This window comes from Callithrix jacchus, chromosome 19 (assembly GCF_049354715.1).
Source record: "Callithrix jacchus isolate 240 chromosome 19, calJac240_pri, whole genome shotgun sequence".
Lineage (NCBI taxonomy): Eukaryota > Metazoa > Chordata > Mammalia > Primates > Cebidae > Callithrix > Callithrix jacchus.
In genome coordinates, this window is record NC_133520.1 from 31,467,269 (window position 1) to 31,491,896 (window position 24,628).

At 49.5% G+C, this 24,628-nt stretch overlaps 2 protein-coding genes across 4 annotated transcripts; both read right to left on the minus strand.

The window, feature by feature from the left end:
• Positions 1-1,458: 1,458 nt before the first annotated feature.
• Positions 1,459-5,377, minus strand: KISS1 (KiSS-1 metastasis suppressor). Its single transcript, XM_078356419.1, is given in 3 exon segments — positions 1,459-1,754; positions 4,018-4,152; positions 5,257-5,377. Coding segments are annotated over 2 exon segments (393 nt in total). The 5' UTR covers positions 4,115-4,152; positions 5,257-5,377.
• Positions 5,378-7,182: 1,805 nt separating this feature from the next.
• Positions 7,183-24,087, minus strand: GOLT1A (golgi transport 1A). Of its 3 annotated transcripts, none has more exons than XM_008985485.5 (5): positions 23,981-24,087; positions 12,208-12,299; positions 10,980-11,092; positions 8,204-8,267; positions 7,183-7,542 (listed from the first exon to the last, which is right to left on the minus strand). In XM_008985485.5, exons 1-5 carry the CDS (start codon positions 24,003-24,005, stop codon positions 7,480-7,482), a joined length of 357 nt encoding a protein of 118 aa, XP_008983733.4. In that variant the 5' UTR covers positions 24,006-24,087; the 3' UTR covers positions 7,183-7,479. The 3 variants fall into 3 exon arrangements, with proteins under 3 accessions (XP_008983733.4, XP_002760756.2, XP_008983732.4); XM_002760710.6 differs by having other exon boundaries at positions 7,183-7,518; positions 10,980-11,158; XM_008985484.4 differs by having other exon boundaries at positions 10,980-11,158.
• Positions 24,088-24,628: the final 541 nt, after the last annotated feature.

Sequence of the window (24,628 nt, forward strand, 5' to 3'; positions counted from 1 at the left end):
TTAGGGATTAAAAAGCCCTTCCAAACACCATCATGCTGTTATGACACGTGATGATGTGAGCTCACAGCAGTATCGATAATTTGAGAGATTCTGGAGAGCACCTTCAAGGGTAGAGACAGGGGAGCAGATTGTCATGTTCTCATGACAGCCTATCTCATTGCCATAGCAACACAGCTCTGCCTCCATCCCATGGAGTTCTGGTTTCCATAATGGGTGGAACATTGTGGCACTTCACTGTATGGGGGTGGGTCCTACCATTCCTCTTGGTAAGAATGTTTTCATCCTAGACTGTGCAGCATAGGGGTACCCTGAGACTATGAAATGGTGCTGTTTTCTTGTGGGCAGGAGGTGGATTTCCTGGGGTTTTCCCACTGATGGGGTTTTCCTACCTCTTCCTACCACAATTTCTACTCCCCAGCTATTGCACCCCCAAGTAAGTCCCCACGAGGCAGGCTGCCCTTTCTTCATCTGCATCTAGCTGACTCTGATGGAAACCCTGCCATGGCAGAGAGGCATGACAGGTCAGTGTGGAAGACAGGTTCTGGTATCAGGAGAACTATTAGGCTTGGAGCTCATTGCCTGTGTGCCTGGAGCGAGTGATTTATCCTCCTTAACTTCATGGTTCTGCCTAGAAAGATGGGGACAATGCATGCCCATCACCCTGGGTGGTTATGAGGATGAAGAAAAGCAATATGCGTAAAGGCTCCCTGGAGGGGAGAGGGGAAAGTGAGTGGCTGGTCCACTGTCGATGCCCCCTTGCATCCAAGACCCCAGCAGAGGTCTGACTGTGGGGTTCAGGTGATATTTAAGCCTCAAAGGACAAAGCAGTGACTGGCACGATCTTCCAGATCAAGCTGCCCAACTTCTCTGGGAAAGGGAAAGGTACTTAATCGGTCCATCTCCCCCACACCACCCTCACCCCCCAATACTGCTCAAAGTGTGGGCAGTGAGCCATGTCCCTCTGCAAAGTGTTACTCATCCTCAGGGAGATAAGTCTAGGCATTCTGAGGACAGCTCCAGAATTTTTATAGGAATTCCACATCGCTGAAACATTCAAGCACCATCCAATTTGGTCTTTTGTTGTTTTTAAATTTTTCAGGTTTTCAGTGATCAGTTTTAATTGTTTTTGTTTGTTTGTTTTAAGTATCAATCTGCAATGGATTGGAGAACTAACCGCCTGTTCCTTCATTACATCTAGTGTGAGAAGCACTGACCTTAATGACACCACAGGCATCCTGAAACCAGCTAACTATCCAGTGAGGGTGGAAGAGGAACAGCTTCATCAGAGTTGCGTGCAAGAATGAGCCACAACAGATCACAAGTCGGTGACTTATACAACATTTCTTTTATTGCCTTGGGCCGGAAGCTCCAGCGCCCCCTCCCTTTGCACGGCGTCGCCCCGCCCCTCATGCTCTGACTCCTCTGGGGTCTGAAGTTCACTGCCCCGCACCTGCGCCCTCAGCCCCGCCCACCGCCTCCTCCGTGGCTCCCGGATGCCTCCTCCCGCTACCCATAGCGCAGGCTCAAGACGTTCCAGTAGGGCGGCAGCAGCTCCCGCTGCACCTCGCTCCGGGGTGCGGGGATCTGGCGGCTGCTGGGGGCGCACGGGCCCCTCTGCTGGGGGCTCCCGGAGCTCTCGGAGGGTGCGCATAGCGCACGGCTCATCCTGGCAGTTGCAGCCGGCTTCCTCTGGGCGCTCTGCAGGCTCCGCGCCCAGGGGACCAGGAGGGCCAGGGATCCCAGCTGCTGGCCCAGGACAGAGAGCACAGAGAGATGAGGCCGGGGACCGGGAAAGACTGCTTGACAACGCCTCCTCACATCGCATCCTATTCTTCTTTTCCTTCCTTGACTTTTTGGAAACTTGGGGCTGAATGCCATGCAGAACCAGCACGACCATCTTAGCCGGGATCATCTCAAGCCCGGCACCTCCCTCTTCCAACATAGCTTTGATTTAGAATGTATGCCAAAATTAGCGTAAATAACTTTCATATTACATTACTTCCTTTTAGGAAACAGAGTAGGTCATGGAAATAAAGAAAACCGAAGGATTTGCTCAACCCCAGCTCTGGGCCCCTTCCTGGCTGTGAGCTCCTTGGGTGATGCGGCCATGTTCATTCAACTCTATCTCTCAGAGTGCTAGAAACAGTGGCTTGCTCATAGTGCGGCCTCAATAAAGGCTTGTTAAATACATAAAAGCTAATTTAAAAAACATGTAGTAACAGAAATCAAGAAAGTGGAGCTAAGCCACTGTGGCCCCACACACCTGTGTTCCAACCCTGGGCTTTGATAAGAATTGTGACCCTCCCCCAACCAATAAGCTGCATAAGGACTCAACGAGAAACAAAAATTATCGGGGTCACCTTAACTGGCTCTCTTCCTCCATCCTGGGTTTAACTTCTCTCCTTCATTTGAAGATTAACAAGGCTAATTTGGAAGGCACTTCACATGCAAGGCTCATTAAGTTCACTGTACTTTTTGGCAGTAAAATAGGGCAACTGGCTCTGAGTAGACAATACCTCCAGCCCACTGTGGCAAGAGATTAGTGGAAATGAGGCCTGGTGTGTGAATGGGTGTGCTGGTGCGGGGGCTGGCTTTGAGCCCCGCTACTCCATGTGCTGGTGCACTCTGGAAAAGGGGAGTGTGGACCTGGTCCAGAGTTAATGACAGTCGCCTGTGAGGTCCCTCCACCCTTGTCCAGGGCTTGGGTGAGACAGGAGGAGGATGGCTTCCTCCCCAGTTGCACCCACTAGACCAGCGTTGTATCACTGTTCAGGCTGCTGTTGGTGACCTCACCTAAAGCTTTTCGCCAAAATGAGCCAACAACTCTATGTTCCTGGAAAGGGTGCGGTTATTGTTTGGAACAGCCTCCCTCACCCAGAAAAATGCCTGATCCCAGGACAGAAGAGACGTTTGGCAAAGGACACCAGGGGCCATGTCCTCTGTGCTCGGGAGGTCTTATGGGCATATACAATGGCATCAAATGTGTGGAGGGCATGCCCCAAGTTTCATAGCTGGGAGAACTGAGGTCCAGACAAGCTAAACTATGGGTTCTAGTTTGCCCAGAAAGCTGATGCCAGGAAGTGTTCCAAGCCACAGCTCCTGACTGGGGGATTCACATTGTTCTAGCTCGTGCCACTCACCAGACACACTCCTGGGGTGCTCTGACACCTGCTGGTTTTCCAGTGTTTGACTGAGCGACTCTAGGGAATTCTCTTTACCTCTGTGGGTCTCAAAATTTCCAGCTCATCAGTTCCCCAATGAACTGGAGACAGTTCATTGTCCCCAAAAGGTGATAGTATCAAAGATCTCTCTTTTCATGCTGGGTGCGGTGGCTCACACCTGTAATCTCAGCACTTCGGCAGGCTGAGATGGGCAGATCATGAGGTCAGGAGTTCGAGACCAGTCTGGCAAACATAGTGAAACCCCGTCTTTACTGAAAATACAAAAACTTAGCCAAGTGTGGTGGTGTGCGCCTGTAATCCCAGGTACTGGGGAGGCTGACGCAGCAGAATCATGTGAACTCTGGAGGCAGAGGTTGCAGCAAGCTGCACTCTCGAAGTGCAAAACTCACGCTGTTGCACTCCAGCCTGGGTGACGGTGTGAGACTCCATCTCAAAAAAAAAAAAAAACTCTGCCTTTTTGTTTCAGTTCTTTTTTTTTTTTTTTAATTCTCCACAAAGAATCTGATAAAGGACAGTTGCATATGAAGTTCTTCCTCAACATGAGTACAGAAGGGTTGCTGACGTAGAGCAGAGAACGCAGCATGAAGAAATCATGAAGACGCCCAGGGGCTAACAAGCCCTAGGTGGGTGACTGAGGCCCATCACAGAGGCAAGGCATCCCTCACTTGCAAGGTTAATGGGACCCCTCGATGAGCTGTACATGTGCCAGTCTTAGGTTTCCACCAAACGCAGTGTTAAACTCACACCAACCGACTAGCTGGAAAATACGGGAAAGCTCATTTTGCAACAACCCACTTGCTCCCGCCCACCCCTTTCCCCAGAGGATGCGTGCCTGCGGGGCTAGGATTCTCCACAGGAGCCATGTCTGATGGCTCCCCAAAGTGGATGGCACAGAGGAAAAACAGCAGCTGCCAAGAAACCAGTGAGTTCATCCTGGCGAGAAGACGCAGGTCCCAGGAGTGCCTTGAGGCTGAGACAGAGAGAAGGAAAAAAGACTAGGTCAGGCACAGGACCTGTGTTCCACTCACCCCATCCTTATGCCTGAGTCTGACCTTGTTCTCTCCTGTTGTGAGATAAATTTGATTATTTTTCTTTGCTAAGGACAGAGGAAGAAAGAGGCAATCATCTTGCTTTCTCCCATAGCCTTTCACAGCCTTGAAGACAGTCATTAAATTGTCTTATTGCCTATAATTCAGGGAAGAGAAAAACCTTTCCTTGATTTATCAGGTCAGTTATCTCCATAGCCTATTCATTGTGGACTCTGAGAGGCTATGAATTGAATTGGCCTCATCATTTTGGCTGCTGATATGGGAGCCATGTGCCCTGATCCTCTCACCATTTCCCATCATCCTGCCTTGCTCTGCCTCACCGCCCCCCCCATACCCCCCCCCCATCTCTTCCAGCTCCCAAGTCTAATTTTTTTTTGAAAAAGTCATCAGACACTTTGAGATTGTCCAACAAACATGATTAAAGACAAAAAGCATGGGGGCACTTAATGTATGTGGTAGAATGGAATGATTTGGAAAGGGGCCGTGAGTGGCTGACCTGCTGTAGACAATTTCTGTGATTCCCTCCACCCTGGGGGGTTTGTATCCAGTGAGTAACAGAGAAATTCTGGGTATGGCAGGCTTTTGAAGTAAGGTGGCCCCTACTTCTTGGTAGGTGCCCTTGGTGAGGCTTGTATTTGCCATCCATAATTTGGGGGAGCTGCTCAGAGGGGCCCCATTGATCTCAGGAGCCCTGAGGGATTCCCCAGGTCCATCCAAAAGTGTCTGTGGTCTCTAATTCCAGTCACAGCATTCATTGATTGCATGTATTCCTTCTGCAGCAAGAGAGAGCCCTCCAGATCCCTAGAGTGCTAGCTTCACAAATAAAGTGCGACTCAGTGTATTCACCCAGGTATCCCAGGATAATCGGGGCAGGCTGGTAAACAGGAAAGGTCAGTGTCCCCCTTCCCTGCCTTTGTCTGCCCCGATGCATCTGTCCGTCTTAGAACAGATTCCCCGCTCCCCTCCGGAGCATCCCCCGGTCAGGGCAGACCCCCTCCCCAAGGGTGGATGCCCAATGTGCCTACCTTGCCTCAGTCCTGGCCTGGGCGGGAGCTTGGCGGAGCTGCTGAGATGACGAGACCACCTGGCTGGGTGAACGCTCAGAGAGTGGGCAGCTGGGCTCCTGGGCTCACTCTCGCCAGCTCCCTGATCACATCCCTTTTATGAAGCCCTGTGACGTCTGCAAGCATAGGCCCACTCTGCCTCCCTCCCTCCTCCTCAGACCCTCCTAGAGAGCACAGCCCCCTGGCCGCCTGCACCCCTAGGCTCTGTGATGCGGCAGCCTCTCCTTCCGTCCCACTCAAGCCCTCTGACATGGACTATTTCCTCCTCACCCGCTCTTTCCATCCTCCTCACCTTCTTCCCACCCAGAGGACCCATTCTGCCCCCAAACAATGTGGAAATGTGCTATCTGAGTAGGGTGGGGAGAGGCGTCAGTGTGAAATGTCTTGTTCCCTCTCGGACAAGAGCCACAGACACACCTAGTCTGAAGTAGACAAAGTGGCAAAGGACAGGGCGAAGGGAGGAAAAGGGCACAGGCTGACCTGGGGCTCCTCATCCCGCGCTCCCAGCTCTGAGGGAAAGCCAGGTCAAGGTGGGTCTCCAGGTGGCTCCTAGACTGTGCCCTGTGACTGGCGCAGGCGGGCGGTGGGGGGGATTCTCTCCTTTTCTCTTCCTTCCTGCGTCTCTTCTTTCCTCAGTTACTGAGAACTTCCTCAGCACAGGGTTTTGAGGTGAATACGCTGTGGTGTGGTCAGAGACCTTAGGTAAGCAGCCAGCTATGAGCAAGTAGGTTGAAATGGGAGCTCTAGAAGGTGGGAAGTGCCAGGGGTGCAGAGAGGGGACTTCCAGGTGGCAGCACATCCAGACAGCCTGCTTGGGGGCCTGCCTCCTTGTCTCGCCGCACCCACCACCATACCATTTTGTGACTGCTCAGGTATAGCACTTTGAGGACAGCGACAGGCCCTTTCCCCCATACCCCTGGCACCCACTCCATCGCTGGGCACATACAGAGAGGGTCCTCAATGGATATTTGCTAACTGCATGCTTTGCAAGTGACTTTTGTCTCTTTCTTGAGCCTGCAAGGACTCTCTTTACCCTTGGATGAGGGGCTCTCCAGGGCAGGGACTGTTTCTTCTATTAGGCGGGGAGTCTCTGAAGGTAGGGGCTATGTCTCTACCCTCAGACAGGAAGCTCTCCCAGCACAAGCTCGACGCATACACACATACACACACACACGCACACACACCACACACATATACACACACACCCATACACAGAGATCACATATACACACAGATTCCCTCAACTCTTAGTTCACTGCCCAGCCTGTGGGAGCACTTAATATATGAGATAGAACTGGACCTGGTGGTCCCCTAATGCTTGAGTAGCATGCCAGCAGTCTGCAGGTTGGTACTCCTCATGTGTCTGGTGCTTGCTGTTAATAGGGGCTTGCAGACATGTGATTATCGCACCCATTAGGGCTGTTAAATGCCAGGACAGAAATGACGGGCTATGAGGACAGCACTGACCCTCATAGACCAAAACTTCGCTATGGGGGATGATGTGTACGTACCTTGGCCTGCCCTGAAGCAGGAGGTGGACTTAATGGGCTGAAGATGCCAATTTTTATTTTTTTTAGATGGAGTCTGGCTCTGTTGCCCAGGCTGGAGTGCAGGGGTGCAATCTGGGCTTACTGCAACCTCTTCCTCCCGGGTTCAAGTGATCCTCTTGCCTCAGCCTCCTGAGTAGCTGGGCCTACAGGTGTCTGCTACCATGCCCAGCTAATTTTTGTATTGTTAGTAGAGACAGGGTTTCTCCATATTGGCCAGGCTGGTCTCGAACTCCTGCCCTCAGGTGATATGCCCGCCTTGGCCTCCCAAAGTGCTGGGATTATAGGTGTGAGCCACTGTGCCCGCCCTAAGATGTCAACTTTGAGCCTCAGACACACACACAGCTTGGGAATTTAATCTTCACTTTTCCTCCCATAAATATAGAGTGGAGGTGTGATGCCAGCCCCAGACCAATCTCCTTGGGGCTCTGCATCTCTGCTTCCAACAGTCTTGGCAGCCTCTTGACTCGACTTGGGGATTTGAGGTCAGTCGCTCAGCTCCATTCTTCCTTCTGGACTTGGGGCGGTCCGGATGTGACGGGGTGTGAGTCAGTGCTGGGGACTGAGGGAGTGGTTCCCATTCTCCCTCCATTCCCCTCAACCAATGATCCAAGTTCAAGGAGCTCATCTCTGTTGTTCAGACCATCGAGCTAGTGCCTTGAAGTCTCCGGAACAGCTGTGGGAGCCAAGAATTATTACTCTAGACAAAGGGTTGAGAGCAGATGCAATATCTAGGTTATTACGGAGCTGGCCTTGAGAGCCAGGAGCTGTGCCAGGCACAGATATGCGAGGGGCTGTAGGGGGCTGGGTCCAGCTAGCGGCTGTGGAGGGGTGCTGGCTGTAGGGTCTCCCTGGGCTCCTCAGAGAGCTCATATTCTGCCACATGCTTCAGAGAAAGGGACAGGGAGGGGCAGGGGCTGGATTCCACTGGCCACGCCTGTCCCCAGGAGAGGATAAAATCTGTCACACTCAGGAAAGCTTTTCCTGCCATCATCGGCTGTCACACATCCTGGGGCCAGCACTTAGCCAGATCCCCAGAAATCTCAGGCACTTACTGGTTGGGTCACCTAGAGTCTCTGCATCTTCATTTCTTTGGCTATAAACAGGAAGCTATTTATAGCTACCTTCCTCTTCAGCCACACTCAGCTACAACTGCATCTGGATCCCCTCCCCTGATGGGCTCTTGTCAAATGGAGAAGGTGCAGGGGGAAGAGGAGTCGAAGGCACCGCCCCTGGGCTAGGGGGTGTCAGGGGAGGAAGAGGAAGGGCTACTGTCCCTGGGGCAGCAGTTTTATCAGCTCCGTGGGTTCCCCCTCACCCCACAGGGCACCCCCACAAGGCTGCTGGCATCATCTGCTTACCTCACTCAGGAAAGGGATATTGTAGACATTTCCCAGGAAGCTGAAGGCCACAGGGAAAAAGCCCCTAGGAGCAGAAGGGAGAAGGGAGGAGTCAGTGATGGTCCAAGAAGAGAGGATAGAGGGCAGGAGGCTGAGGTCCATCGAAAGGCTCAAGCTCTGGCTTCCGTGCACCGGGGGCAGGCTTGGCTCCGAACTCCTGTGTTCCAAGAGGCAGCCAAGTGACATGGTTAAGAATGAAGGCCCTGGCCAGGCATGGTGGCTCATGTCTGTAATCCCAGCACTTTGGGGGGCCAGGGCAGGTAGATCACCTGAGGTCGAGGGTTCGAGACCAGCCTGACCAACATGGAGAAACCTCGTCTCTTCTAAAAATACAAAATTAGCAGGACGTGGTGGTGCCTGAAATCCCAGCTACTCGGGAGGCCGAGGCAGGACAATCACTTGAGCCCAGGAGGCGGACACTTCGGTGAGCTGAGATGGCACCGTTGCATTCCAGCCTGGGCAACAAGTGCTAAACTCCATCTCAAAAAAAAACAAAAAGAATGAAGGCCCTAGGGTCACACTCCTTGGGTTCACATCTGGCTCTACCACTTACTGGCACCATACACACTTGGTCAAATTCCTTAACTTCCCTGAATCTCAGTTTCTAGCCATAAAATGTGGCTAAAAATAACGGTATCTACATCATAAGGCTGTGTACAAAGAAATGCTCAGGAAATGCTTATTTTTATTATTGTTACTGTCACGATTATTACACTTCTGGCCTAAAGCTTTCTTCTCTTTCTGAGATCCGCCTGCCCCGGGCATCTTGGGCCCTGGGCTTGGGTGGCTGTTGGAAGCCAAGCTCACCATTACATTCCCTGGTGCCCTGGCTCCCCCAGGCACAGAGCCATCCCTGCCTTTGGCAACTCTGCTCTCATCAGAGATACCCTGCCAAGGCCTGACTTCGGACACATGCATGACTCCTCACAGGCCTTGGGGGCGCCAAAGCTGGCATGGGAAGGGATCCCGGTGTGTGGCAGATTGGAGGGGTGATTAGAAATGTGGATTCTGGCTGAGCCACTTCCTTAACTTGGGCCTCAGTTTCCCAAGCTTTCACTGCACTCTGAGGTCCCTGACAGCTGTCATTCGTTTGGCCCTTCTGTGTTACTGCTCAGTGTCAAGGCTGACTTTCTGTTTGAACTACGGAATCTGCTGCTGTCCCACTCCACTTTCTAAGCCCTCCATTAATGCTAACTGTCGTCGGAATTTATTTATGCATCTTCCCTACTAACCTGCAAGCTCCTTAGGAACTCTCTCCTTGTTCAGTGCCACATCCTTACACCTGGCCCTGCATTTGGCAAGCAGTAGGTGCTTATTATATATTTGACAATTTGAATAAATGGCTGTTTGAAAATAACATATATAATATATATTATATATATTATATATTTATAATATATAATGTATATATTTATTGTATATTATATATATAATATATTATATTTTATATATATATATTTTTTAGACAGAGTCTCACTCTGTCACCCAGGCTGGAGTGCAGTGGCACAAACTTGGCCCATGGTAACCTCCTCCCCCAACGTTTAAATGATTCTTGTGGCTCAGCCTCCAAGTGGCTGGGATTACAGGTGCTTGCCACCATGCCTGGCTAATTTTTGTATTTCTTTTTTGTAGAGATAGGGTTTCACCATGTTGGTCAGGCTGGTCTCGAACTCCTGACCTCAAGTGATCCACCTGCCTCGGCCTCCCAAAGTGCTGGGATTACAGGCATGAGCCACCGCGCCCAGCTGAAAAATGATGCATTTGAATATGGAATAAATAGATGGCAGGTATACGTGAGAAAATTTAAAGCCACACTTCCCGATGTTTCTGAGGCCTAGGCCATTCAGGCCAATCGGGGGTTTCAAGGCTGCATTCAGCAAATAGGGGCTCCTGTGAGGACCCAGGGATTCCTGAGCCCCACTCCCTTCCATGATTGCAGAAGCCATCATTCTCATCATTCTTCCAGTCCTTGTTGTCCCCATCCCACCCCTATTCTCTCCACTATACCCTATAGACATATGAAGGCTTCCTTCCCACCCCCGCGTTCTCTAGAACCCCTTCCTTTCTTTCCCTCCAGTACCCTCTGGACTTCTCTTAGACCCTCCGCATCCCTCAAGGCTTCTCTCAAGTGCCGCTTCCTCTACGACATCACTCTGGGCTCCTCTCTGAGTGCCTACAGGCCTGACAGTGGCCACACATCACGGCTGAGTTCCACCCTGCCTTTTCACAGGCCCAGGGCTGACACAGGCGAGGCCAGGGGGTGACACAGGGCCCAGGAGCCAGAGCCCCCTGGGTTCAAGAACGACCTTTTTCACATACCAGTTTGAGACCTCAGGCCAGGGGCAACCTCTCTGAATGTTGGTTTCCTTGTGTGTGAAGTAGAGGAGAATCCTATGGTGGCTTGTTGTGATAAAATCAGATGATGATCACGAGCGTGTCTGGCCGTGTTCTCACTGCCCTTCCTCTCCAGCTGAGATTTGAGGGCAGCCTTCGTGTCTCTTCCCTACTCACAGGCACAGTACTGAGAACACAGTCAGTGCTCTATCGATATTTGTTGATGGACAGGCTAATCCTTCCAAAGTACTTTTCAGCTTGCTTTGGGGGGCCTTTCCATAGTGTCCACAGTTCTTAACTCTTGCAGGATGAAGTCCCAGCTTCTGCACTACCCTGCTGGGGTAATCTCAGCCACTCAGACCCTTTGGGGGTTCTGTCTAGGGTTATAGGGCTTTGCACTCACTTGAACAGACTGAAGAATCCATAGATTTCCAGGAACATGCCCAGGAGGGGCCAGCGTAGGAGCACGATAACCACACCCCCCAGGAAGAAGCTGGTTCCCTTGAGCTTGTGCCGCTGGAAGAAGAACCAAAAGGTCTTCTTCAGGCCGATGATGAGGGAGAGGCCCGTCAGGAACAGTAGCTGTTGGGGAGGGAGGGGAGCTTGAAGGAAACCCATTAGCCCCCTGAGGAGTGGGGGGCTCAGGCCTGGAGCCAAGCTGTGGGCAGGGGCAGAATGTGCTAACTCTTCAAGACCATCTGAGCGAGGGCCGTCCAGCAACGTGGCAGGATCCCAGAACCTTGATAAGTCTTGCTCTAAACAGGACTGCACAGAGGCAGGGGGATGGATGAGAACCTCTGCCCGTTTCTAGTTGCCCACCCAATTCCCGGATCCCAAGCATGTTTTCAGATGGGACCTCATTTCTTACCATACCATCTAGGGAAGGGAGGATCGAGTGAGATTTTTATTCTACAGAAGTGAAGATTGAGACCTTAGTAGGTTAGGCAGCCATACTGAAAGTCACACGGACCTTCAGAGGCTCCACCACCTACAGAATAACCCTCCAGGCCTTCCCCTCGATGCCCTGTCTTCAGGTTGGCTCCTAATGATCCCTTGAAAGTGCTCAGGCTCTCGTCAACTTGAACTCTGGTTTTCTTCCAGCATGTCCCATGATTCCCTTCTCCTTCTGTCTACCCTTTCTCTTGCTGTTCCAATCTCCCTGGAAGTGCTTTCTCCACCTCCACACCCATTTCCTTTCCAAATTCCTTTCCACCCTTCTCCACTTCAGTGTGCCCTCTTTCCACTAAGCCCCTTGTTTCACATTAAATGTGTTTATCCTGTTGTGACTTTACCATGGCCCCTGCCTTCCTCTCAGCCATGTATGTAGTGTTATATCCCTAGGCCCAGAGCAGGCTTCAGATGGCAGGGACAGTGTCTGAGTCCCCTTAGAACCCCCAGGGTCTCACCCAGAGCTCAGTGTGAGCATCCAGGTCCTCAGATTCTTGGTGCCAGCAGGCTCTGTTTCCATTTCCTGTGCCCTCCTCTGCCCAGGTTTGATGATGTGTGACCCTGGATGGGCATGGTCTGAATAAACTTGGGATTTATTTAAAGACTTAAATAAACTATCCTGGCAATGGAGACTTCAGAAAGATTGGGGCAGGGGAGTGGGGACACGGGGCTGGGGGACTCACGTTTCCAAAGGCCAGGAGCACAGAATCAAAGTACAGGAGTGTTCCAAAGAGGATGAAGAAGATGCCGAAACCGGTGACGCCCGCACCAATCTCTGCAATGGGCAAGGAGGTTGTACAGGAAAGGGCTTTGGGGAACAGGTGGGGACCCTGAAACTTCCTCCCTTGCCACAGGACAGGTGCCCTCTATGAGGGTGACTCCACTTCCATCCAGAAATCTCAACTTTTGTGCTCTCAGGGGATGGTGGGATGGGAAGGGAAAGGAAGGATGGCAGGAAGCTTTGTCTAGCACCTGGGAACTGTGCTGTCACTTCTGTACACAGTGGCATTCTGTCCTCACTGCAGCCCTGTGGGGCTCAGCCTCCTCTTGTGTCCACATGCCACATTATCCACATCAGTATCAGGGCTGAACATAGCATCTGCCTCCTCTGCTTCTGCCTCGTGCAACTGAGAACCACTGGAGCACAGCCCACACCGCACAGAAGGGAGCCACTGAAAACTCAGGACTACCAGCCCCAAAGAGCCTCAGAACCATCCGGCTCTCCTGGTCCATTCTCAGGAGGCTGGCCCCCCTGTGCAACTCTCCACACCGTTTCCTTTCTTCTCAGAATTGCCCTGTCTCCAGCCCTCAGGTGGTGACATTTCATACTAGATTGGAAAAACAGAAGTCGTCAGGAATGCACTCCTCTTCCCAGCTGGGGACCTATATCTGAGACCCAAGCCTGCACCTGCTCCCATTGTCCTCCCTCCCTCCTGCAGCAGGCACCTTGCAGGCCCCGCCACACACCCCTCCGCCAACTCTCAGTTCAGCCCAGTGGCATTGGGCAGTTCTGCCAAGGTTGGACCCACACTGACAGTGAGCCCCCATTCCCAAGGTTTCCAAGTGTCTCAGGGCATTCTTTGAAGCTGCAGGAGTTCGCTCAGAGCCAGCAAATGTAGCCCAGAAGTGCAGGATATGAAGGCTGCTCGTTTGGTCAAGGGCTACATTTTTGACATTTTGATATATATTTCAGATCACTTCCCTCAAGACGAGGTGTACAATAAAAGGATATGTAGTTCCTCTTTTCCTTAACACTCTCCATCACTCAGAATTGTTCATTTTACTTATCTTTGCCACTGGGATAGACAACAAATGAAAATTTATTGTGTTGCTGCATTTTTAAATCATGTTACCTTTTAAAGTTTTAAATTGTGGCAAAATGCACATAAAACAAAACTTACCATCTTACTTTTTTTTGTTTATTTTTGAGACAGAGTCTTGCTCTGTTACCCAGGCTGGAGTGCAGTGGTGCGATCTCTGCTCACTGCAACCTCCACCTCCCTGGTTCAAGCAATTCTCCTGCCTCAGCCTCCTGAGTAGCTGAGATTACAGGCATGTGCCACCACACCCAGATAACCTTTGTATTTTTAGTAGAAATGGGGTTTCATCATGTTGGTCAGGCTGGCCTCAAACTCCTGACCTCATGATCTGCCCGCCTCGGCCTCTCAAAGTCCTGGGATTACAGGTGTGAGCCACCACGCCCGGCTCGTCTTGCCATTTTTTTAAATGTTCAGTTCAGTGGTATGAAGTCCATCTCCTGAATTCTTCATCTTGCAAAGCTCAAACTCTACACCCATGAAACAGTAGCTCCCCATGCCCCTGCCACCAGCCTCCAACGGTCACCATTTTACCTTCTTGCTCTATGAATTTTTGACTACAGTGGGAACCTCATGTAAGTGGAATCATACAATATTTGTCTTTTTGTGACTGTCTTATTTCACTTGTAATGTTCTCGAGCTTCCTTCATGTTGTAGCATGTGTCTGAATTTTCTTCCTTCTTAAGACAGAATAACAGTCCATTGCTCTCTGTAGCCGCATGTTGTTGATCCATTCATCTGTTGATGAACATCTGGGTTGCTTCCATCCATCTCTTAGTATTGTAAATAGTGTTATCATAAATACGACAGTAAGAAAATGGCTCTTCAAGACCCTGCTTTCAAGCCTTTCCGGTATATGCCCCAAAGTGGAATTATAGAATTACACTGGCTCACATGGTAATTCTACTTTTAATTTTTTGAGGAATTGTCATTTTGTTTTCCATTGTGACTGTACCATTTAACATTCCCAGCAACAGTACGCAAGAGTTCTCCTTTCTCCACATCCTCGCCAGTACTTGCTCTGTTTTTTTGTTTTGCTTTGTTTTGATAGCAGCCATGCCAATGGGTGTGAGGTGGTATCACATTGTGGTTTTGACCTGCATTTCCCTAATGATTAATGATCTTTTCATGTGCTCGTTAGCTGTGTGTATATCTTCTTTGGAGAATTGTCTTAGTTAAGTCCTTTGCCTAATTTTTAAGCAGGTTGTTCCTTTTGTTGTTGAGTTATAGTTCTTTACATATTGTGGGTATTAACTATCAGGTATGTGATTTGCAAATATTTTCTCCCATTCTGTGGTCACAGAAGTTTTTAATTTTGATGTAGTCTGACTGATGCATTTTTTGCTTTTGTTGCCTGTGCTTTTCGTGTCATATCCTAGAAATCATTATCAAATCCGTCGTTGTAACACTGTCCCCTATGTTTTCTTCTAAGAGTTTTATAGTTTTAGCTCTTATTTTTGGGCCTTTGATCTGTTTTGAGTCACTTTTTGCAGACAGTATAAGGTAAGGGTCCACCTGCATCTTTTGCGTGTGGATACCCAGCTTCCCCAGCACTGTCTGTTGGAAATGACTGTTCTTTCCCCATTTCATGGTCTTGATACCCTTGTCAAAAATTTTACTGGACTTGTTAGAATCAGTCCTCACAACCTCTATGAAATTTATATTATTATCTTTTGCAGACAGTTGTTAAAAGTGAGGGGGAAAATTATTCTGGTGTTTAGAGGCAGAACTGTAAAAACAAAAACAAAATTATCGAGACTAGATTTACTGGCTGAGTTATATTTATGACTGAAAGAAAAAACACAGTCATCTTCTGGGTAGTTAATCCATCATCTGTTGCTATGCAGATTTTAAGAGGATTAGGACCAATTCTAATACAGAAAGAAGGTCAAAGAGCTTCTTTAAAAGAATCATCAAAAATGCAGTGATGGAGCCAGGTGCTTAGTGGCTCATGCCTGTAATCCCAGCACGTTGGGAGGGTGAGGTGGGTGGATCACTTGAGGTCAGGAGTTCAAGGCCAGCCTGGTCAACTTGGTGAAACCCTATCTCTACTAAAAATACAAAAATTAGCTGGGAATGGTGGCACGTGTCCCTAGTCCCAGTTAATTAGGGAGGTTGAGGCAGAAGAATTGCTTAAGCCTGGGAGGTGGAGGTTTCAGTGAGCCAAGATCACGCCACTGCACTCCAGCCTGGGCGACAAAGTGAGACTCCATCTATCTCAAAACAAAAGCAAAAACAATGATGGGATGTAGCATTCAAATTACAGACTGAAACCTTGCTCAACTCATAGTCTGGTGTCATGTCAGTCTTACTGACCCAGTAAGATTGGGACACAGTGTAACTTAATTTCTCCCAACATTTCACCCAGCTGCCCAGAATCCATTGTCTACTTAAAGCTGATTCCTTGTGTTCCTGACAAGCCTTCACGATCTATGTGGGTTCATTCCCTACTTCTACCTCCTCCTGCTGGCGGGAATTAAATTTCTCAGAAGCTGGGACAGCTCAGCAGCGTATCACCCCTGTGGGTCATGATGAAGGTGTGTTCTGCCAACACTGCCATCCTCAGAGACAACATTGAGAATCTAGAAGTACATCTATCTGAATTACCATGAAAATTCTGTATAGGTCGGAATATTGTGGCGGAAAACCGCAGTCGCCTTTCTTTAACCCAAATGATAAAGGTGTTTTAGGTTTTTATGCTTGTTATAAAATATCTGTCATTGGCTTCCACCTGCCATAAAAATATCTGTCATTCATTTCAGCTCTGACTATACACCCTTCCCTCCTCCTCAGTAGGTGTATTTGTGTGGAAACACGATGTGCACATTTTATTGGGTTTTCATTTTGTTTTGTCAAACTATCTGTATGTTCATCCTGTACGCACTTAAGAACAGTCTCATCCTCATTTTGTAGAAACAGCATAAGTTTCTCACATTAACACGTGATGTCCATTCTCCTTATCCCTCCTTCTGCAGCAGGGATTTGCTGGCTGGCGTGGTTATCCTTCTTCCACCTGTTCTACACTCTTCTTTAAGGGCAGGTGCAATTCCAGGACTTTCCTGCGATGGAGGCAGCCTTCCTTACGGGCCACACTTAGTGCTCTCAGTGCTCTGTGGGACACAGAACCCCACAGAAAAGCGGGTTACTCACATACAAGCTTCAGACCTGCCTTTGCCTCTTGCTTCTGGAGTAGCTTAGCGATTTGAGTCAAGTTACCCAGCCAGAGGCTGCTCCTAAAGTTCTTCTCAGGCAGCAACAATGGCAGAGAGAGCGGAAGGTAGGGATGTCATACAGATGCCCCCAGGAGAGACCGGCATGCTTGCCAGGCAAGGTCCCCGTGATCCAGGCAGAGAGATCTGGCAGCACGCCCTCTGCTGGAGGTGGCCTGCGCTGTCATGCTTTCACCCAGCTGAAAACAGCTGGGAGGTCAAGTTAACTTCAGGGAGGCCTGGCCCTCCAGGGGCCACCTAGTGAGAAGTGGAAACCTCCCCAGACCTCAGAGACCAGCTTTAGGTCTCCCTGGCAAGGCACGCTGATGGCTGCACTGGTGTCCTTGTTTAGCCCCTTGCTCTGCAGTCCCTGAACTGTTTCCAAGAGCCCATGGTAACCTGATATAGACAAGCCAGACTCCTCGTTTGTAGCTCGTGTTAAGAAAAGCCAGGTTCAATATCTTTCTTGCTCCAGAAAGCAGCTGCGGCTCCAAGGATAAAATGTCTCATGGAGCAGGCAGATGAGTCCTTCTGGCCCCAGGCTGTGCAGCGAGTCTCAGAACATCATTGGCTTTTTTCCCCCTTTTCGTTTTCCTTTTCCTTTTTTTTTTTTTTTAAGCAATCACAAATGTACAGAAGACTTGCAAGCACAGTACAAAGAATATTCTTCTTGAACCATTTGAAAGTAGTTGCCACCTCATACCTCATCACCCCTGAATGCTTTGGTGTGATCTTTAAAAATTCTCCTGGACACTAAGGACATGAATAGACAATTCTCAAAAGAAGATATACAAACAGCCAACAAACATTTGAAAAATACAACATCACTAATGATCACAGAAGTGCAAATCAAAACCACAAGGTGATACCACTTACTCCTGCAAGAATGGCCATAATATTAAAAAAGGGAAAAAAAAAAAAAGATGTTGGCCTGGATGTGGTGAACAGAGAGCCCTTCTCCACTGCTGGAGGGAATGCAAACTAGAACAGCCATTGTGGAAAACAGTGTGGAGATTCCTTAAAGAACCAACAGTAAAACTACCATTTGATCCAGCAATCCCACTCCTGGGTATCCACCCAGAGGAAAAGAAGTCATTATATGAAAAAGATATTTGCACATGCCCGTTTATAGCAGCACAGTTTGCAACTGCAAAAATATGAAACCAGCCAAAATGCTCATTAATCAACGAGTGTATAAAGAAACTGATATATATATATATATATATATATGCACATACTATACACACTATGAACTAATGGCATTTGCAGCAACCTGGCTGGAATTGCAGATTGACCCTGAGTGAAGTGACTTAGGAATGGAACAGCAAACATCGTATGTTCTCACTCATAAGAGGGAGCTAAGCTATGAGGATGCAAAGGTATCAGAATGATAAAATAGACTTTTGGGACTCAGGGGACAGGGTGGGAGGGGGCTGAGGGATTAAAAATTACACACCGAGTACAGTGTACACTGCTTGGATAATGGGTGCACTGAAATCTCAGAAATCACCACTAAAGAACTTTTTTTTTTTCCGAGATGGAGTTTTGCTCTTGTTACCCAGGCTGGAGTGCAGTGGCACGATCTTGACTCACTACAACCTCCACCTCCCCAGATTCAAGCAATTCTCCTGCCTCAGCCTCCCGAGTAGCTGGAATTACAGGCATGTACCACCATGCCTGGCTAATTTTGTATTTTTAGTAGAGATGAGGTTTCGCCATGTTGGACAGGCTGGTTTCAAACTCCTGACCTCAAGTGGGCACCCGCCTTGGCCTCTCAAAGTGCTGGGATTATAGGTGTGAGCCACCAGGCCCAGCCTGAATAACTTATTCATATAACCACACACCACTTGTTCCCCAAAAACCTATTTAAACAAACAAACAAACAAAACCTTCTCCTAGACAGCCAACTACAACCATCAAAACTGGGAAATTAATATTGATATGTGACTTTCCTCGAACCTTCAGACTCCATTCCTGTGGCATCAGTTACCCTAGTAGTATCATTTACAGCAAAAGAATCCGGTTCATTATTCTTGTGGCATTTAGTGATCATGTCTCTTTAAACTCTCTGGAATAGTTCCTATGTCTTTCCTTGGCATGATCTTGACACTTTTGTAGATTCAGGCCAGTAGTCCTGTAGCCATCCCTCCATTTGGGTTTGCTGGCTATTTCCTCAAGACTAGATTCAGGTCATGCATCTTGGGCAGAGATAGCACAAGATGTGATGCTGTGTTTTCCTCACTGCATCCTGGTAGGGGGCGCACGATGCCGATTTGCTCCACTGTTGATGTTTCTTTACTCCTAAGGTAGTAAAGAACTCAAGCCTGTAATCCCAGCAGTTTGGGAGGCCGAGGCGGGTGGATCATGAGGTCAAGAGATCGGGACCATCCTGATCAACATGGTGAAACCCCGTCTCTACTAAAAATACAAAAATTAGCTGGGCATGGTGGCGTGCGCCTGTAGCTATTTGGGAGGCTAAGGTAGGAGAATTGCTTGAACTCAGGAGGCGGAGGTTGCGGTGAGCCGAGATCGCACCATTGCACTCCAGCCTGGGTAACAAGAGCGAAACTCCATCTCAAAAAAAAAAAAAGAGAAAGAAAGGCTCCAGACTACCCCATCCCGGACCCTACAGGGGATGCCCGTCACCCTACCTTACCGATGACGCTTTGCACCAGGCCACCCCTAGTGTGAATACCCTTCTCACTCTGCTGGGCTTCTAACACCCCACTCTGGGCATCCCCTTCTGTGTACTCCATCTAATGACTTTAAGACTGAATCGTTCAGGAAGAGGAAGGAGAGAAATAAGAAGAGGAAGAGCCTTCGTTTGATTTTCGAAATTAACAATAGTGATTGATAGTATAATGAACACACTGTGCCAGGCACAGTCTAAGCACATACATGCTTTAGGCATATTAACCCATTTAATTTTCATAACTATCTGTATTGTAGGTACCAATATTAGCCCTATTTCACAAACAAAACTGAAACACAGAAGTTAAGTCATTTCCCCGGGGGGTACACAGGAGCTGGCAGAAGCAGAGTTTGAACCTGGTCTCAAGCTCCAAAAAGTGCTTTTTGGGTGGGCATGGTGGCTCACATCTGTAATCCCAGCACTTTGCGAGGCTGAGGCGGGTGGATCACCTGAGGTCAGGAGTTCGAGACCAGCCTGGCCAACATGGTGAAACCACGTCTCTACTAGAAATGCAAAAACGTAGCCAGCAAGGTGGCAGGCACCTGTAATCCCAGCTACTTGGAAGGCTGTGGCAGGAGAATTGCTTGAACCCAGGAGGCAGAGGTTAGCCGAGATTGCGCCATTGCATTCCAGCCTGGGCAACATGAGCGAAACTCCATCTCAAAAAACAAAAACAAAACAAAACAAAAAATTGAAAGTGCCTTTAACCAACCCAGTCCAGTCCACTTCCGCAGGCAATGCTCTTGTCTTAGCCATTAATGACCTCCATGTTACCAGATCCAATGGGCAGGTGTCAGCCCTCATCTGTCAGAGGCCGGCCACTCCCTTGTTGAAACAGCCTTTTTCTTGGCTTGTGTCCAGCACGTTCTTGATTTTCTTCCTACTGCATTTTCTCTGTCTCCTCTGCCAGCTCCTATGTCTCTCTCCTCCTCTTGGGATTTGAATTGCACAGGGCTTATGCCTGAGCTCACGTCTCTTCTCATTCTATTTCCACATGTATCTCCATATGTTTATTTTGTTTTAAATTTTGTCTTAAAGCTGAGATCTCACAGTGTTGCTCAGGCTGGAGTGCAATGGCACAATCATAGCTCACTGTAGCCTTGAACTCCTGGGCTCAAGGAATCCTCCCATCTCAGCCTCCTGAGTAGCTGGGACTATAGGTACATGGCCACCATGCCTGGCTAATTTTTAAAAATCCGTTTAAATGTTTTTCTCGTTGAGACAGGGGTTTTGCAAGGTGTCCAGGCTGGTCTTCAACTCCTGGCCTCAAGTGATCCTCCCATTTTATCTTCCCAAAGTGCTGAGATTACAGGATGAGCCACCACACCCAGGCTCTCACATGGTTAAACATCCTTTGTAGGCTGATGACATTGATACCTTTCTAGTCCAGGCCTCTCTTTGGGCTTTGAAACTCACCTTACTCAGCATCTCTGCCTGGCTTTCTCTCAGCCATCCTGAACTGGGCTAATCTTGATCCCAAACTGGGCTATTTATCTTCCTTCTTCCAGCTTGTGTCTCCCTTGGTTTTCCCCAAACGAGTAAACATGTCACCACCGCCTACCCTACCACTTAAGGCAAAAGCCCGCTCCTCCCCCATGCAATCTGCTGCTAAGTTTTCTTTTCTTCTTCCAAGATATATGTTGAAAGCTGTCCATTTCTCTCCATTCTTACCACGTAATTCCTGGCCACGATCATCTCTTGCCTGGGCCCTTGCAGTAGCCCGCACTTGGCCTCCTGCTTCATTCCTGCACCCTCCCAGTCCTCCTCCACACAGCGCTCAATGGTCTTGCAAAACATACAACCTGATCATGTGAGCATACGGCCCAGACTCCTTCACAGCCACCCACTGAGCTAAGACTGCAACAGAGCCCCTCATCCGCACCAAGGCTCACAGGCCCTGCCTGATGGGGCCCAGGCCTGCCCGGCCGCCTATTCTCCCGCCACCGTCCCTCCTGCCTGCCACGCTGCAGCCACACCGTTCTCCATGGCTTCCGTGTGAGCCCTGTTGGCTCAGGGCCTTGGTAGATGCAGTTTCCTGGCCTGCAGTACCCTCCCTCGCACTTGATACTTGACAGTGCATGCTCATCCTTCAGATCACAACTGAAATGTCAGCTGGTCCACTTTGTTCCCTGACCTAAATCTGGTTCCCTCATTTCTCTCTCATAGGACTTGCTTATCACATTTGGTAAGACTATGTTTACGTAAAGGTTACTTGGTTTAACAAAGTGTCAGTGTGCCACTAGGTTGAGGACCCAACCCTCCTCTCTCTATATTTTCATTCACCAGGTTCGTGGTTCTCCCCTGGGGTGAGGGGACTGTAGCGGGGAGGGGGCGGGAAGTGAATTTATTTCCCAGGGCACGTTTGGCAATGTTTCAAGACGTTTTTGATTGTCACGACTTGGAGTGGGGGTGCTACTGGCATGCAGTGGGTAGAGGCCAGAGATGCTGCTAATATCCTATAAGGTACAGGACAGGCCCCCACAACAAAGAATTATCCCGCCCCAAAATGTCAGTGGTGGGGAGGTGAGAAACAGTGCCTGCCCTTGGTGATCTCATGGACACTCATGGTCCTAAAGAACATGGATATGCAGATTACTCCCACCTTGCTCTCTCTAGCCCAGGCCTCTACCTGGAACTCCAGACTCACATACGCAGCCGCCTACCTGACATCTCACCCGGAGGTCTAATAGCACAAACAACTCGACACATCTAAAGCCCAACTCCTGCTTTCTCCCCAACTCAACCCTTCCCATTGCACAGGCTAAAAAATCTACAAGGCATTCTTGACTCTTCTTCTCTCACACCCTACATCCAATCCATCAGCAAATCCTCAGCAGTTTCCTCAAGGCAGATTCAGCATGGACCACTCCCACTAATCCCCTGCTAACACCTTAGTCTCCTTCACCTTCTCAGGCACACACAGGACCGGCTTCCTGGCTGTGCACGGTGGTTCACGCCTGTAATCCCAACACTTTGGGAGGCCGAGGCGGGTGGATCACTTGAGTTCAGGAGTTGGAGACCAGCCTGGTCAACGTAGTGAAACCCGTATCTACTAAAAATACAAAAATTAGCCAAGTGTGATGGTGCCCACCTGTAATCCCAGCTACTCTGTAGGCTGAGGCAGTAGAATTGCTTGAACCCAGGAGGTGGAGGTGGCAGTGAGCAGAAATTGTGCCACTGCATCCAGCCTGGGTGAGAGAGTGAGACTGTCTCAGAAAAAAAAAAAAGAACTGGCTTCCCTGCTGCTGCCTTCATACCTCCACGGTCTATTCTCAAACTAGTACCCAGAGTGATCTTTTAAACACAGAAATAGAATGTATCACACCACTGCACAAAACCCTCCAATCATTTTTTTATCTTATATAAATAAAACCAAGGTCATCTCAGTGACCTTCCTGACCTCAACTCCTAGGATTCTCCCCCTCTTTGCTCCAGGCACACCTGCCTCCTTGTTGCTCCTCGCACAGACCAAGTATGCTAATGCCCCAGGGCCTTTGCACTGTCTGTCCCTGCTTCCTGGAACATCTCCCCTCCAGAGAGCTGCCCAGCTTTGCTTCCTCACTTCCTGTAGGTCTCTGTACAGTGCCCTTCCCTGACTGCTCTGTATAAAATAGCAACCCCTCCTGCCTTGAACTCCATAGCCTCTTATTTTATTGTGGTCTGGAGGACTTATTATCTTCTAATATACTACATTCTTCTTTCTTTTTCTTCTTTTTTTGTTTTTTGAGACAGAGTCTTGCTCTGTCCCCAGGCTGAAGTGCAGTGGCATGATCTCAGCCCACTGCAACCTCAGCCTTCCAGGTTCAAGAGACTCTCCTGCTTCAGCCTCTCAAGTAGCTGGGACTACAGGTGTGCACTACCATGCCTGGCTAATTTTTATATTTTTAGTAGGCACGGGGTTTCACCATGTTGGCCAGGATGGTCTCGATCTTTTGACCTTGTGATCTGCCCGCCTCGGCCTCCCAGTGCTGAGATTACAGGCTTGAGCCATCACATCCGGCCCTCCATACTTCTTTCTGTTAATGACCTGTCTCCCCTCTCTAGAATGTAAGCAGGGAGTCTGTTTCATTTAATGTTGGACATTCTATGTCCAGTACAGTGCTTGGCACACAACAGAGACAAATCTGTTGAGTGAACAAAAGAATGTTGTCACCAGTTCTCAGATGAAAAACCAAGGCTCAGAGGCTTTAAGTAACTCACCCAAATGAAGCCCTCAGAGCTACGGTTCTTCCCATGGCCCAGACCTGTTACAAGACCTCCTCCCTACCTCTTGCCCAAAAGAAGGGGAAGGATGTTTAGGAGGGAAGACATGGTGGTTTGGGGAGGGAAGTGGAGTTTAGTTTCTGATAAGAAGCCTCCAGGGCCACAGGAGACCTTGATGGTTGTGGGGGAAAATGTCTGAATGGGCAGAGGCCTCCTGAGTCCACCTTTGTGGCAATCCAGTTCTAAGAACCCAGGGTGGGAGGGGGTCAGTGTAACTGGGAAACCTGCCAGGTCCCCTGGGCACCAGCCTCTGGCTACCTGTGGGCCCTGAGCAACCCCCACTGGCTGGAGAGCAGGGGAGCCACACCCCAGCCTGCCTGCTGCCCCAGGGTGCCAGCACAGCAGCTCCCAGCCCCTGGCTCCAGAGGTCACGCTGGTAGGTTTCCCAGAGACACCAAGCCTGGCTGGGAGAGAGAGCGAGCCAGCAGGGAGCCCAGCCCGGATAGCCCATTGCAGCCCCGCTCCCCCGACTCACTCTGCCATTCGGTGACGGAGATCATGCCGCACTCAGCCTGGGGGGCCTTTCTGGCGGAAGCGGGCAAGTGGAGCGTGACCCAGAGGACTCAGCTGGTACATGGTCACGGGAAGCTGACCCTTGGTAAGTTGCGAAATGAACCTGTGGCAAATCATTAACTCCCTCTCCAGCCCGTACCCCCACCCACACCCACACACCACGCAGGTGCCCGTGTGTTCTGCCTCTCTCGTCTTCCCCTCAAAACTTAGACTGTATACGGAAGCATAGGGATCTAGGGGGTGCTTAGGTTTCTTGCTTGGTTTGGTGGTGTGGGAAGAGGTGGCATCCACACATCTCTTTGGGAATGTATTAAATTCATCTTGAAAGTCAGCTTTTTGCTTTCTGCTATTACACTTGCTAGACACTGGGAGGCGATGAGCGACTGTGCAAAGCCTGTTGATGCCCTAATGGCACAGCCAGATCCGGTTAAATCAATGGCAAATGCACCATGGGGGAAGTTAGACATGAAGGGCTTCGACCTCCTTTCCCCAAGCGGTGTGCAGCTTTGGACTGACTGTGAGGTTGAGCTATGGAAGGCAGAGCCCTGAATTTGGGCTTGGGACAGGACTGGACGATTCAGGGGGCCTGGTTCTAGTCTGCCCACCAGCT

Excerpts from the sequence above, each read along its gene's own strand:
- GOLT1A (XM_008985484.4), bottom strand. The coding sequence starts at position 24,005 with ATGATCTCCGTCACCGAATGGCAGA. Across the intron at positions 12,300-23,980 it reads CTCCGTCACCGAATGGCAGA|AGATTGGTGCGGGCGTCACC; the intron begins GTGAGTCGGGGG and ends TGCCCATTGCAG. Across the intron at positions 7,543-8,203 it reads ATATCCCTTTCCTGAGTGAG|AGTAATAATTCTTGGCTCCC; the intron begins GTAAGCAGATGA and ends CCCTTTGTCTAG.